This window comes from Sus scrofa, chromosome 5 (genome assembly GCF_000003025.6).
Source record: "Sus scrofa isolate TJ Tabasco breed Duroc chromosome 5, Sscrofa11.1, whole genome shotgun sequence".
Lineage (NCBI taxonomy): Eukaryota > Metazoa > Chordata > Mammalia > Artiodactyla > Suidae > Sus > Sus scrofa.
The window spans coordinates 64,993,764-65,006,461 of record NC_010447.5 but is presented as its reverse complement, the minus strand read 5'-3'; the positions used below and the strand labels follow the sequence as shown (position 1 = coordinate 65,006,461).

The 12,698-nt window shown below is 51.5% G+C and overlaps 1 protein-coding gene across 1 annotated transcript in view; it reads right to left on the bottom strand.

Annotated features, from left to right (window-relative positions):
• ANO2 (anoctamin 2) overlaps positions 4,009-12,698 on the bottom strand; it is a 342,407-nt gene continuing 333,717 nt past the window's right edge. The window contains 2 exon segments of the mRNA XM_021092435.1: positions 4,009-4,914; positions 6,639-6,744. Of these exon segments, the coding sequence (XP_020948094.1) occupies positions 4,642-4,914; positions 6,639-6,744 (379 nt within the window). The 3' untranslated portion in view covers positions 4,009-4,641.

The window sequence follows — 12,698 nt, the reverse complement described above, 5'->3', positions numbered from 1 at the left end:
CATCATGCAGGTGGAAAACTAGGAGCAGGTTACGACGGAGGAGCCATGGTCAGAAGTCTGCCTCTTTGGCTCAGGGCCTGTGGCTTCATCCCCCTAATTGAGGAAGACATCCTGGCTCAGGAGTCTCAGCCCTCAGTTGGGCCGACAGGAAGGGAGGGAAAGGTGGGGCCATGAAACACGGAGGTTCCTGAACTCATCGGTAGAGCTGTCATTTTGAATTCCCATCTGACTTGTCACCTTTCTGCAGATGAAGCCACCTGGACCTTGCGCAGGTGGGAAGGCTAAGTGGGATCCACTGTGTGTGGGTGAGAGTCCTGGCCAGAATGTCTTCTTGGCTGGTTCTGAAGAGAGGTGGCTCTGGGGACACTGCCATCAGCTGCTATGCAGGTGGACAGGGGATAAGAGGAAGGGGAGTAGGAGGGGAGCCAGATGTGCGAACCTGGCTGAAGGCTGAAGTTTCCATTGACTTGACCCGTAGCCTGGGAACTTCCATATGCTGCAGGTGCAGCCCTAAAAAGCAAAGCAAAGCAAAATAAAAAACACCATCCCACCCCAAAACACCCCAGAATAAAAGTTACTGTTTGAAGGAGTTCCCACTGTGGCATCATGGGTTAAGAATCCAATTGCAGTGGCTTGGGCAGCTGCAGAGGCGAGGGTTCCATCCTCAGCCCAGTGCAATGGGTTGAGGATCTGGAGTTGCTGCTGCTGTGGCATGGGTCGCAGCTCTGGCTCAGATTCCATGCCTGGCATGGGAACGTCCATGTGCCACACACGTGGCCAAACAAAAGGACAGTCAGCATGTGAGAATAACCTCGATGGTGCAGGAAAATAAGGGAGCAGAAATAAAGACTGATGGTGTCTCCTGGGGGAAAATGCGGGCCATTCAAACTTCTCAATTTACATGTTTTACCTCCTCTAAATCTTCTTCCGTGACTACATATTACCTTCCTAATTAAGCAAAATAGAGGCTACTACAAATCAATGTTTGGGACTGTATATTGACCAACTTAAACCTTATTAACTATTATTGCTGGAGAAAGGAAGTGGGAGAGGAGTGATATTTTTTCTTCATTGCTTCAGATATATGTGCTCACACTTTTTTTGGATTTTATAGTAATTTTTAAAATTTGTTATTTTCTTCAAGGGCTCAGAGGAAGAGGTTTTTGGTTTGTTTCGTTTTTGTTTTTGCTTTTGTAGGGGCACACCTGTGGCATATGGTAGTCCCCAGGCTAGGGGTCTAATCAGAGCTGTGGCCACCAGCCTACACCATAGCCACAGCATGCGGGATCCGAGCCGTGTCTGCAATCTACACCACAGCTCACAGTATCGCCAGATCCTTAACCCACTGAGCGAGGCCAGGGACTGAACCGGCATCCTCATGGATACTAGTTGGGTTCTGTTAACCCCTGGGCCGTGACAGGAACTCCTTGTTTGTTTTGTTTTTAAATTCGGACTGGGCCCACCCTCTCTCTACCCAGCTTACCAAGGCCTCCGGAAAATTCTTTTCTGTAGCCTAAATCTTGTTGCTATTGTGTCAAGGCAGGTGCAGCCAATGGCCATGCTGGAAACACGGGTGTTGCTAAGATAGTTTGGGCCAGGGGGTGGAGGGAAAATCACGAAATTCCTCACTGCCTTGTATTGGGAAAGAGGAGAAAGTCGGGCCCTTCCAGGGTTAAAGGTCATATATGGTCAGACCAAATCTCTCTTGCACACACTCTCCAGACCCCCGGGGGTTGCCACCCCAGCACATGACACACTTTACTGTCCTTGTTTATTATTCATCTCTCTGACTCCCCTACCAGAACGTACCCCCCACCCTAGGCAGAACCTGCTGTCCCATTGACTGATGTGTCCCAAGTGCCTAATACAGAGCCTGATGCACAGTGGGCATCTGGTCTAGTGGATGAACTTAAACTGACAGGATAAAAGGACTGGGGACACAGGAAGTGAAAGGGAACAGGACAGCACACAGAGCACAAGCAGAATGGAAAATAAAGCCATGAGAGAGGGAATGAGTGTCTGCCAGAAACACGGCAACAGTGGATATGGATGATGGATTTGGGGATGGTAGGTGATTTTTCTTTCTTCTTCTGTGTTCTATAGACCATCTGAATCTTTCTTGGTGTGTGAGTGTCACCTCTACGACCACACAGAAATGCTTCATTTTAAAAAGAAAGAAAAAGAGTTCCCATCGTGGCTCAGTGGTTAAGGAATCCGATTAGGAACCATGAGGATTCGGGTTTGGTCCCTGGCCTCGCTCAGTGGGTTAAGGATCTGGTGTTGCTGTGAGCTGTGGTGTAGGTTGCAGACGCGGCTTGGCTCCTGCGTTGCTGTGGCTCTGGCTAGGCCAGCGGCTACAGCTCTGATTAGACCCCTAGCTTGGGACCTCCATATGCTGTGGGTGCAGCCCCAAAAAGACCAAAAATAAAAATAATAAAAAAATAAATAAAAAGAAAAGAGGTGGGGTCTTGAACCAGCCACAAGCTTGGATGTGGCTATCTTGGTGCAAATCAGGTGACTTAGTGATGAAGGCAAGTGGATTGTCCTGGAAACATCCATGCCACCTGCTCTGGGAGGAGCCTCTAGGGATGTCCTCCCTTCATGGGCCTGGAAGCTCCATGTCATCAGGGTCCCTTAAAGTAAAATTTTCCTCCCATGGACCTCTCCACTCTCCCCAAGTTAGCCAAAGCCTGTTGTAAAATGATGCAATGTACTGTGGGGTTTTTTTTGGCCACACCCATAGCACAAGGAAATTCCCAGGTCAGGGATTGAACCTGAGCCACAGCAGTGACCTGAGCCACAAGCAGGGACAACACCAGATCCTTAAACCTGCTGAGCCACCAGGGAACTCTGATGATGCAATATTCTTATACTGCTGTAGTTTGAGTCTAGGCTCAAATGCTAAGTGTGAACGTTGAGGAGTGATGTAACTAAAATGGACCGTGGGATTACTGATGCATGAGTGGCGGGAACTGCCGGCTGATCTTACTGAAAGCTGTGTCTGTATCTATACCCCGATGCCCCTATACAAGAAGGGACCACTTTCCAGAGCCAGGGATGATAGGTGGCACAATCCTGCAGGTGCTCGGAAGGAAGCAAGAAGCCCTGAGGAGTGGCAGGGGCAGGCAGCCCAGCAGCCAGGGGCCCTGCACATTCCCGGATGTACTGAAACATCAGAAGTACGCTTCCCATCTCCTCTCTGGAGTGCGTTCCTCCTGGCAGCTTCCAGCGGGGCTGAGCTGGATGCTAGTCAGACTGGCCTGCAAGGGACGGGGCCAGATCTCGAGGAAGGGACAGAGCCAGTCCTGGGCAGCGGGTGGGTTGAGGTGTGTGAAAGGCAGTGATAAATGACATTTGGCCTTTGCTTCCAACTACACTTAAAAACCTCCCCGCAGAGCTTGAGAGGCTGCTATGAGTCGTGACATTAGCATTGTAAGATGTGACCTCTGAACTATCTCGGGTTTGTCATTAATTCACATATAAAATGACAAAGTTCCCTCCCCCTGTGCCTTCACATTTCCTGTCTCCCTTTTCCTATTTTATCTTTTTTTGGGGGGAGGGGGGTGGCACTCATGGCATATGAAAGTTTCCAAGCTAGGAGTCAAATTGGAGCTACAGCTGCCGGCATACGCCACAGCCACAGCAACACAGGACCTGAGCTGCATCTTCGACCTACGCCAAAGTTCAGGGCAATGCTGGATCCTTAACCCACTGGTTGAGGCCAGGGATTAAACCTGCATCCTCATGGATACTAGTCGTGTTCACTACCACTGAGCCACAACAGGAACTCCTCCCTTTTCCTAATTTACGCTTTGTATTATTGTCTGAAACACTACACATGCATCAGCTCACTATCTGTCTCTCCCCAGAACATAACTCCCTGCGAATTTACACGTGTCTCCTATCTGCTCTATCTCTGGTCTGAGAACGATGCCTGGCACAGTAAGTGCTCCAGAAAGATTGGTAGGAAGTAAGAGAGAGCAGAAACCAAAGAGCTGGAGATGCGTCTTTATAAAGAAGGTTTCAATTTATTCTTTTAAATCTGAACTTGGATAAAACGATGGCTAGCTGCATTTAGCTCAAAGCATCCCCATGACTTAAACTGGAGACAAAGCCAGGTCTGAACTTTCGCTTTTCATCATCATGTCCAGGGGCCATAGCCATCAGCCCTGGAACTGAATCTGCATCCACGGAGGCTGTGCCAGGAACGCAGAGGGTTTTCTTGGGGTGATGGTGGGAAGGGGTGGGGGGATAACTTATGATGGGGCTGGAACAGGGCCTGGACTGTGCCTCTCATGGCTCGTGGCCACAGAGAGGCTGGGAGGGGACCTGAGGAAGCAAAGGGCAGGCTCGTGGTGTCTGGGGACTTTGGGGCGGAGACCCAACTCTTTCACTGATGGATGCAAAATGGGGTACCAATCCCCCAAAAGACATGGCTCAAATGAGGACCTAGAAGAAACCCAAGCTTGAAGTTTCTGAGAAGCAGCATCATTCTCTTCCCTCCTGTTCCCATCCTCCATCTCGCTCTCATCCCTCTCTCCACCCACAAGCCCTTCTCCAGGGTCCCTTGGGTGCTCAGGCCCCCGTGCCCAGGTCCCTCAGGTGCTCTGTTGCCCCCGTGCCCGGGCGAGGCACCCCAGCTCACACGTTGGTCTGATGGGACCCCGAGGACATGCTGCTGCCCGGCTGGCTCCGGCCCGAGGGTGCTGGGCTGGCGGCCGGGCTCCTCCGGCTGCGTCGGCCAGTGCCTGGGCTCCTCCGGGCCGGCTCCTCCATCAGCCTGAGCTTCTCGTGCTCCTCTTTCAGGAAGAAGTCCACGAACAGGCTCTTCTCCCTCTTGATCTGGTCGCTGATGTCAGTGGGGATGTCGGGGATCATCCAGTCCACGAGGACGCTCAGAAACATCACCAAGTTCTGCAGAGCCGGGGTGGGGGAGGGGGAGAGGCGAGGCCGGGCTGGAGGGCTCCGCTCCCGGGGGTGGGGGTAGTGACCACACACACCCCAGACCCGGGGGGCAGCGGGCCTCCAGGTCACTCTGGCTCCTCGGCTGATGAGCTGGGGAGCTCAGCCAATGGGCATCAGGGTGCAAAGGGGTCTCCAGGTGACAGGGGAGGAGGGACGGTGCTCGTCTCCCGGAGGCCCTTGTGCACACACTTGGGGATGGCCTTCTCCCCTCCCCGACCCCATCACAGGTCTTATTCTCGCCTCCTGGCCCCTGAGCTTCCCAGTAAGTGTTCATAAGGTCTGATGGCCCCTCCAGGGCTCTTCTTCCCATTGGAGGTGGACTTTGGTTTTCACATTGGATTCTGGCCTCAGCCCAGCGAGCCCGTGTTCACCGTGGCAGCCTCTCTGGTCCCGGGCCCTGCCTCCCACCCGCCTTCATCAGCTGTGAGCTTTTGGGCACACCCGTCACTGACCTCCTTCTCCCCAGGAAGCCACATGCCCTCCTTGTGAACACAGGTTAAGATAAGGCCCCTCTTGCTGGGAGTGTGTTCTGTGCACGTGGGTGGAGTCCTTCCTGCAGTGCAGCCATGGCCCACTAACGGGGAGCTACCCACATACGCTGCTCCCCACGCCTTCCGCAGGCTCCCCCCGCCGCCCCGGGCTGTGGCCTCCTCCTCTGCCTGCCCATCACAGCCTCCCCAACACTGTACCCTCTAGACTTGGGGGACATCAGAGCCCTGCCCTCTGCCTTCCATGCTCTAAACTCATCCCTGGCTCAACCTTGAACCTGCGTAGTCTCAAGACCCAGGAGGACTTGGGAACCTTAGAGGGACTGGAGTGGCTGCATCAAGTCACACACTGGCCTTTTAAACCAAGTCCTCCCTCCCTGGGAGTGGGAGTGACAGGTGACTCATGGTAAAGTGAGGAGGCCCCTGCTGGGGTGGGGGACCTGGGAGGGCCCTTCACGTGTATCTGCCCATCTCTCTGGTGAAAGCTGAGCCAGAGGCGTCTGCACTTCCTGGGCTGGGGGCGGGGGGCAGGCTACCTTAGAGCCCCCCAGAGACCAGCCTTCAGGGGATACAAAAGCCTGAGGGAGCCGCCAGGAAAGGGATCTGGGCTGCTGCCCCGGCCCCACTCAAAGGCTGGCAGGACCCATGGGAATCCGGGCCTCGTGCCCAGGGAATCTGGGCGTCGCAATAAGAGCCGCTGTGGTGAGAGATAAGGATCGCCAGCTCGGGTTTGCTATTCACCCCGGGGCGGCCCATGGCTCTGGGGACCTTTCCCACCAGAGATCTCAGGGGCTGGAACAACACGACAAAGGAGGGCCGCGACGGCTGGAAGGAAGGGTCAGAACGCTGCCCTTTCTCGGGCTCCGAGACCAGGCGGGCCTGTGTGTCTGCCCTCGAGTGAGACTCTGGTTTCCTTGCTCTTCCTTCTCTTCTTTCTGTCCTAGGTTTAAAGGCGCTTCTCTCTCCACCCTGGACCTACCGCCACATCTGTCTTATAACCTCACTCTAGGCTTTATCTTCTTTCTGCAAACCCATCCATCAGCGAAAGCCCTCACCCAGGGAGGGGAGCCTTTGGCACTGCCTGCCACCCATGTGTCACAGAGGGCCCTGAAAACCCAGGGCTGGGGTCCTCTGTACCCCAGCAGCCTGGATCCTAATGGGCTAGGCCTTCTCTGGACGACTTACCTGGAAGATGATGACAAAAGCCAGACGGGCAGACAAAACAGACCAGTACTGCTTGGAAAACTCATATGGGTTCGGGGCCCATGGCGGCTCCCGGTAATCCTTAAACCTGCAAAAAGAGAAAGGCGATGCTCAGGTGGGGAGGAGATGGAGGGACGTGGGTGCTTCTCTGGGTGTAACCTCCAAGGTCAAGACAGCAGGCAGGCCCCTGGCACTCAGACTTGGCACATAGAGGGCAGAGGCGAGGAACCTATGACCCAATCAACAACGCCCCCCAAAAAGAGCCGTAGTCCAAAAAAAAGCCAATGTCAGCCCAGAAATGTCCTTCCTATTCTCTCTCCAGCATCCCCAGAAGCTTCCTCGGGATGCTCCTTCTGGAGAAGCCCAGGAAGCAGAAGAGGCACCCAGGACAGTGGTCCATCTTGGCTCCACTAGCCACTGGGCTCTGGGGGAGGGGGACCTCAGAAGCTGTGTGCAGTGCTCCGCAGCCTGTGGGCTCAGAGAAGATCCAGATGCCAGCATATGGCTCGGTGTCCTCCCAGCCAGCTGCTTTGGGACCACAGCCATGGGAGGGGCTGGCCTCCTTCGATGGCTGATTCAGGCCAAGCTGAAAGCTGAGTGAATTTTGGGGGGGAAGGCAGAATAAAAGTCATGGGCGGTCAGTCTCCCCTTTTACTAACCATCTTTACCATCTGCTCGAGTGGTTTAAGAAGCAAAATGTTGGTGCCTGATGTGAGCTCAGACCATGAAGAGGTCCAGGGCTTGTCTGTGCTGTTGCCCGCCCCCCGCCATCCTGGAATGACTCATGTTAAAAATGGCTTATTTGCGCAGACTCATTTTTTTTCCCTCTAAGCCTGGAAAAATGGCCAGAGCTGGTCTAGAAGAATTATGCCCCTTCACGGAACTGTTTTCTCATGGAATTCGACAAATCTCTGATGCTTGGCAGAAGCAAAGCAAGCCCTGAGCTGGAGCAAGAGGTGGGGTGGGTGGCATCAGGCCACCAAGCAGGGTACACGGCCACTGAGGAAGTGGGGGGAGGGGACTCTGTGCCAGAAGAGGCCAAAAAGAAAATAAACACACCCTGAATGTGCAGGAGGCATTTCTGGAGGTTTCCTTATTGAATCATCCCAACAGCACCCTCAGGCAGGTGTGGATACTTCTTTATGACCCGGGGGAAACAGCAGCTCAGACAAGTTCAATTCTTGGACAGCAAGGGGGGGAGTCAAGGTGAGACTCCAAGACGGGATTTTTTTTTTTTTTTTTTTTTTTGAGGGCTGCATCCGGGGCATATGGAAGTTCCCAAGCTAGGGGTCAAATCAGAGCTGTAGCCTATGCCACAGCCTCAGCAATGCATGATCTGAGCCACATCTGTAATCTACACCACAGCTCACCAGCTCATGGCAATTCTGGATCTTTAACCTACTGAGTGAGGCCAGGGATCGAACCTGCATCCTCATGGATACTAGTCGGGCTAGTTACCACTGATCCACAGTGGGAAGTCCTTTCTTTTTTGTTTTTTTTTTGGGGGGGGGCATGCGGGGGCTTTTCTCCTATTGTCCTAAGGCTCCTCACCACCAGCTGCGGTGTGGGGTGGGGATTCGGCACCGGGTATCCTTTGTCCCTTTCCTTGTGCTGAATGAACTTGCTGTTCTAAAAGATCACTGTAGATGCACAGTGGCTTTCAGCCGCCCAAGAAGAGATGAAAGGAGGAGAGAAAAAACGAAACGAGGAAGATGAAAAGAGATGCATGAAGAAAGGCAGCCAGAAAAAGTCATAGCGGTAGAGTCAGCAGCAGAAAGAGGCAATTGGAGAGGTGGACCCAGCGTCCGGCTAGGGCTGGGCAAGAAGCCAGGAGCTGCCCCTTCCCCACCCAGCTCCCCTCTTCCAACAGCTGATCGCAGCTGTTGCAGGCTTGGTTTGACATCCGGATGAAAAGCAAAGCTAACTGCAGCCCAGCAAAACACCACGGGATTCATCCAGCCGTCCGTGGCTGAGGACACAAACACGGCCAGCTCCCCATCACACTTGCTCGAGGGAAAGTCGGAGAGTGTTGGCCAGGGGAATAAGAACATCATGGCTGGGAAAAAAATCAGGCTCCCCATGCTCCTGCTGTGCCCCCAGGACCTCATGGCAGAAGGGCATTTATCCTGCTTTTCTCAAGACCTCTGGAGGAGGGGCATACAACTCCCCCCAACTCCCTACCATGGGGAGCTCCTTCCCTAGGTCTAGCCCAATCCCTGCTGCTGCAGTCAAAGTCCATCTCTCTCGTTCTCCGGTTCCATCGGTGAAAGAACAGCTGCTCACTGACCTCGGTTTGACAGCCATTGCTCACTCCCTCTTTCTTTCCCGTCTGCAAAGAATCCATAAATAATCTAATTCTGGTCCCACTTCTGCTACTAACTCACCACAGCTTTTGGAAATGTCACTTTGCCCTCCCCGAGTGTCCAAAACATGTTTTGAATCTGGCAGGCACATCCATCTAATCAAGGATCTGGGGAAAGATTAACACACAGACACGGCCAGAAGGCTCGCCTCGCAATCCCTCTGTGTCCACGGACGGAGGGTGCTTTGTCAGGAACTGCAGGGCAAGCGACGCCCAGAAAACAGCAACGCGCAACTTAATGAATTATGCATCTGTTCACATTTCTCTTTCCAAAGCTAACTTTTTAAAAAACGGTGACCTGCCGTAAGCAATGCATTTTACACTCACACACACAGACATATACGGCACTGAAATAAACATCACAGAAAACACGCTCATCATTGCTGTGTGGAAGGCCCTCATATTTTCCTGTTCTCTGCCATCCTTTCCTATCCTAGCCTTTAAAATGCTGATCATGACCTACTGAAGTGATTGCCTCGCTCACTGATGAACCATGATTTATAGTTTGAAAAAAAAAAAAAAAGATTCAGTAAGCCTCCGCCACCTGGTAAATGGCTGCTTATCTACATTCCAATATAAGTTTAGATTTCATAATTCCTTAAAATATTCATCCTAAGCAGTCGAGCGTACCAAATGCTTTCACTGCACAACCAGAAGACACTGATTGAACAAAGAGATCATTAGTTAAGAGCAGAAAGGTCCACAAAAGGCAGGGTGGCTCATGGACTTGGGTCCAGCCATTAGCGACAGTTGTCTGTGTGTTACTTCTAAGCCCAGTGCAGAGAAGAGCATTAGCAAAAGCATAGTCTTTGGAGGCAGCAGGTGACAGCTTGCTCCCCACCCCATCTCTTCCATTCTCTGTCCTATAACAAGTTCCCCAAGGAGCTGATGTCTAGGGTCCTCCCCGATGAGATGTGGACTTTCCATCTCATAAAGCTGTGATGCAGACTGTTCAGCTTGGCACCTGACATACCGGAGGACCAATAATAGCAGCTTTCTTCCTCCTTTAACTGAAGGTACCTTAAACACACCTCTTCTGTTCAAAGCAGACATGGCATGTCCACCCCTGCTCCCAGTTCCTCTTGGCTTTCCATGGAGACTTCTGAGCACTCGAGCTCAGGTGCCCCAAACTTCCCATGATGTTGAGACGACTCACGAAGAGACAGCCCGGGCCAAGCTGCAGGCAGGGGCTTCTCTCAGGCTCTTGCTCAGGGAAATGGCCCCAAGCAGGCGAGCCTCAGGCTGCTCTGTTCCCATCAGCGCGGATGCTCTCCAAAGCCATACCCTTTCCCCCCATTTGGAGCACTATGGGTCTCCCGAAGTCCCACCGGGTGGCCAGGCACTGGGCGAACCCCACATCTGGTCACTTCCTGCATCCGCTGGCTGGGACTGAATCGCGGGGTCTAATTTTAGGAACCGTTCCCAGATCTCACCGCCTCATCCCCTCTGCCTTCCTTTCTTTTCTTTGAGCCTTAACATTGATTTTGAGAGTTCCCCAGGGTCTTGTAATAAAGAGAGAATTCCAATAAAGAAATAGCTAGAGTATCTAAAAAGCAAGTCTAGGCTGGAGGGGCTGCACCCCTTACTAAATGCAAGGACCTGAGAAGGCTGTTCCACATCCCTGCACACACACACACACACACACACACTCACACACATTCGGCATTCTCATCCACACGGAGCCAACGAAATGTACATCACTGCGCCAAGGACACAAAAGGTGCACATGAGACAGCCCTCACACTGCCACCAATAAAGGGACGTGTGTGTGTGTGTGTGTGTGTGTGTGTGTGTGTGTGTGTGTGTATACCCTGAATGTTAAAAGAAGACACAGTAAGTAAGACAGCACATGTGAAGGTGATTTCTGGAGGTGGAAATGGACACAACGGTTTCTTCTGGGAGAGAATGACTAGGGTGGGGGCTGGGAAGAGAGTCTTTTCCTTGTACACACACACACACACACACACACACATACACAAATACACACATAGGTACTCACATATACATACACATTGTTTCTATCATTTAAAAGGTCATAAATTCAAAAGGAGAATACAATTAATGACAACATTCAGTTGACTTCAATATTTTTGGGGGGTTATGCCTGCAGCATATGCACAATTCCTGGACCAGAGAGCAAACCCACACCACAGCAGTGATCCAAGCCACTGCAGTGACAACACCAGCTCTTTAACCCGCTGCACCACAAGAGAACTCTGAACTCGATAGATAGATAGATAGGGAGATAGATAGATATAGATGCATAGATGTATAGATAGTTTTGTTTTGTTTTTTGCTTTTTAGGGCTGCACCCACGGCATATGGAGGTTCCCAGGCTAGGGGTCGAATCGGAGGTGCTGCTGCCGCTGGCCTATACCACAGCCACAGCAACACAGGATCCGAGCCATGTCTGCGACCTACACCACAGCTCACAGCAATGCCAGATCCTTAACCCACTGAGCGAGGCCAGGGATTGAACCCACAATCTCATGGTAACTCGGATTCTTTCCACTGCGCCACGACCGGAACTCCCTCAATATATTTTTTATACTAAGATTTCAGGAGCAAAATCATAGTGTTAAGTGAGGCAGACTCACATACAATAAGTTAAAGTGGTACAAAAATTAACATTGTCTCTTAGCTTTCAAACTGCATTCCTATTTCCCTAGATTGTTCCAGCACTGAAATAATCACACTGAGTTGAATTTATACATTACCTAAAGAAGTAAGGTTCTGATTAACTCAAAATATATTTCGTTATTATAAAACAAACCCATGAAACAGCATCTGGAAGGTCCTGTAAGTTCATTTTTATGTTAATGGGTGGAAAAATGACTAAGAAAGAATCACACAATTGTGTCACCATGGTTACCATCAGAGGATACTTAGGGCCAGTCAGAGCTGGATGGCGACGGGACAGGGTTGGAAAGATTGCTTGCGATGTTTAGAATTTTTGCAGGAACAAATTAATATATTAAATGTGTCATTATTACATGTTTTAAAAATAAGTAGAAAACAACCTTTGGGGACTGTTTATTCCAAGTCCCCACTTTTATAGATGGGGAAACTGACGTGCAGGGAGGGAAGAGAGACTCTGACCTCAGATGGCCTCCTCCCATCCTCACTTGCAGGGGTGACCAGTGACAGTGACATCTGCCACAATTTGTCACACACACGATACAGAGAGAGCCACTGTAGGCAGGAAGGGTGCCAATGGGCGGGGGTGGGGTGGGGGAGGTGCTGGTCATCACCATTCCGAAATGGTTTTTAAAATGATATTTTAGTTACATTACGAATCAGAAAGTAAATGCATTTCTCAACCCCAAACACTGGTATGTGCGGAAAAAATTATTAGCCCCAATGGAACGTAATGTCCTATTAACGCTGAAGGCAACTGCGGTGCAGTGTTTTCATACCCTCTGAGATGCTTAAAAGTGCCTTCTGAAATTGGCCTTTAACAAGGGAAGAGAACTGCAATTAGGAAGTAAGGAGCATGCTGTTACTCCAGTGGTTGATAGAGATCAGGAAAGAGACCACCCCGGAGAGCTGGCTCTCCCTCTGGTCTCAGCAAAGAGCTCCTGAGAGGCAGCCAGGCCCTGGATGGGAACTCGCAGGACCTCGGGATAGGAAAGAACGTGAGCCCTGCAGAAAACCTACAGAAGCCACCTGAGGATGCTCAG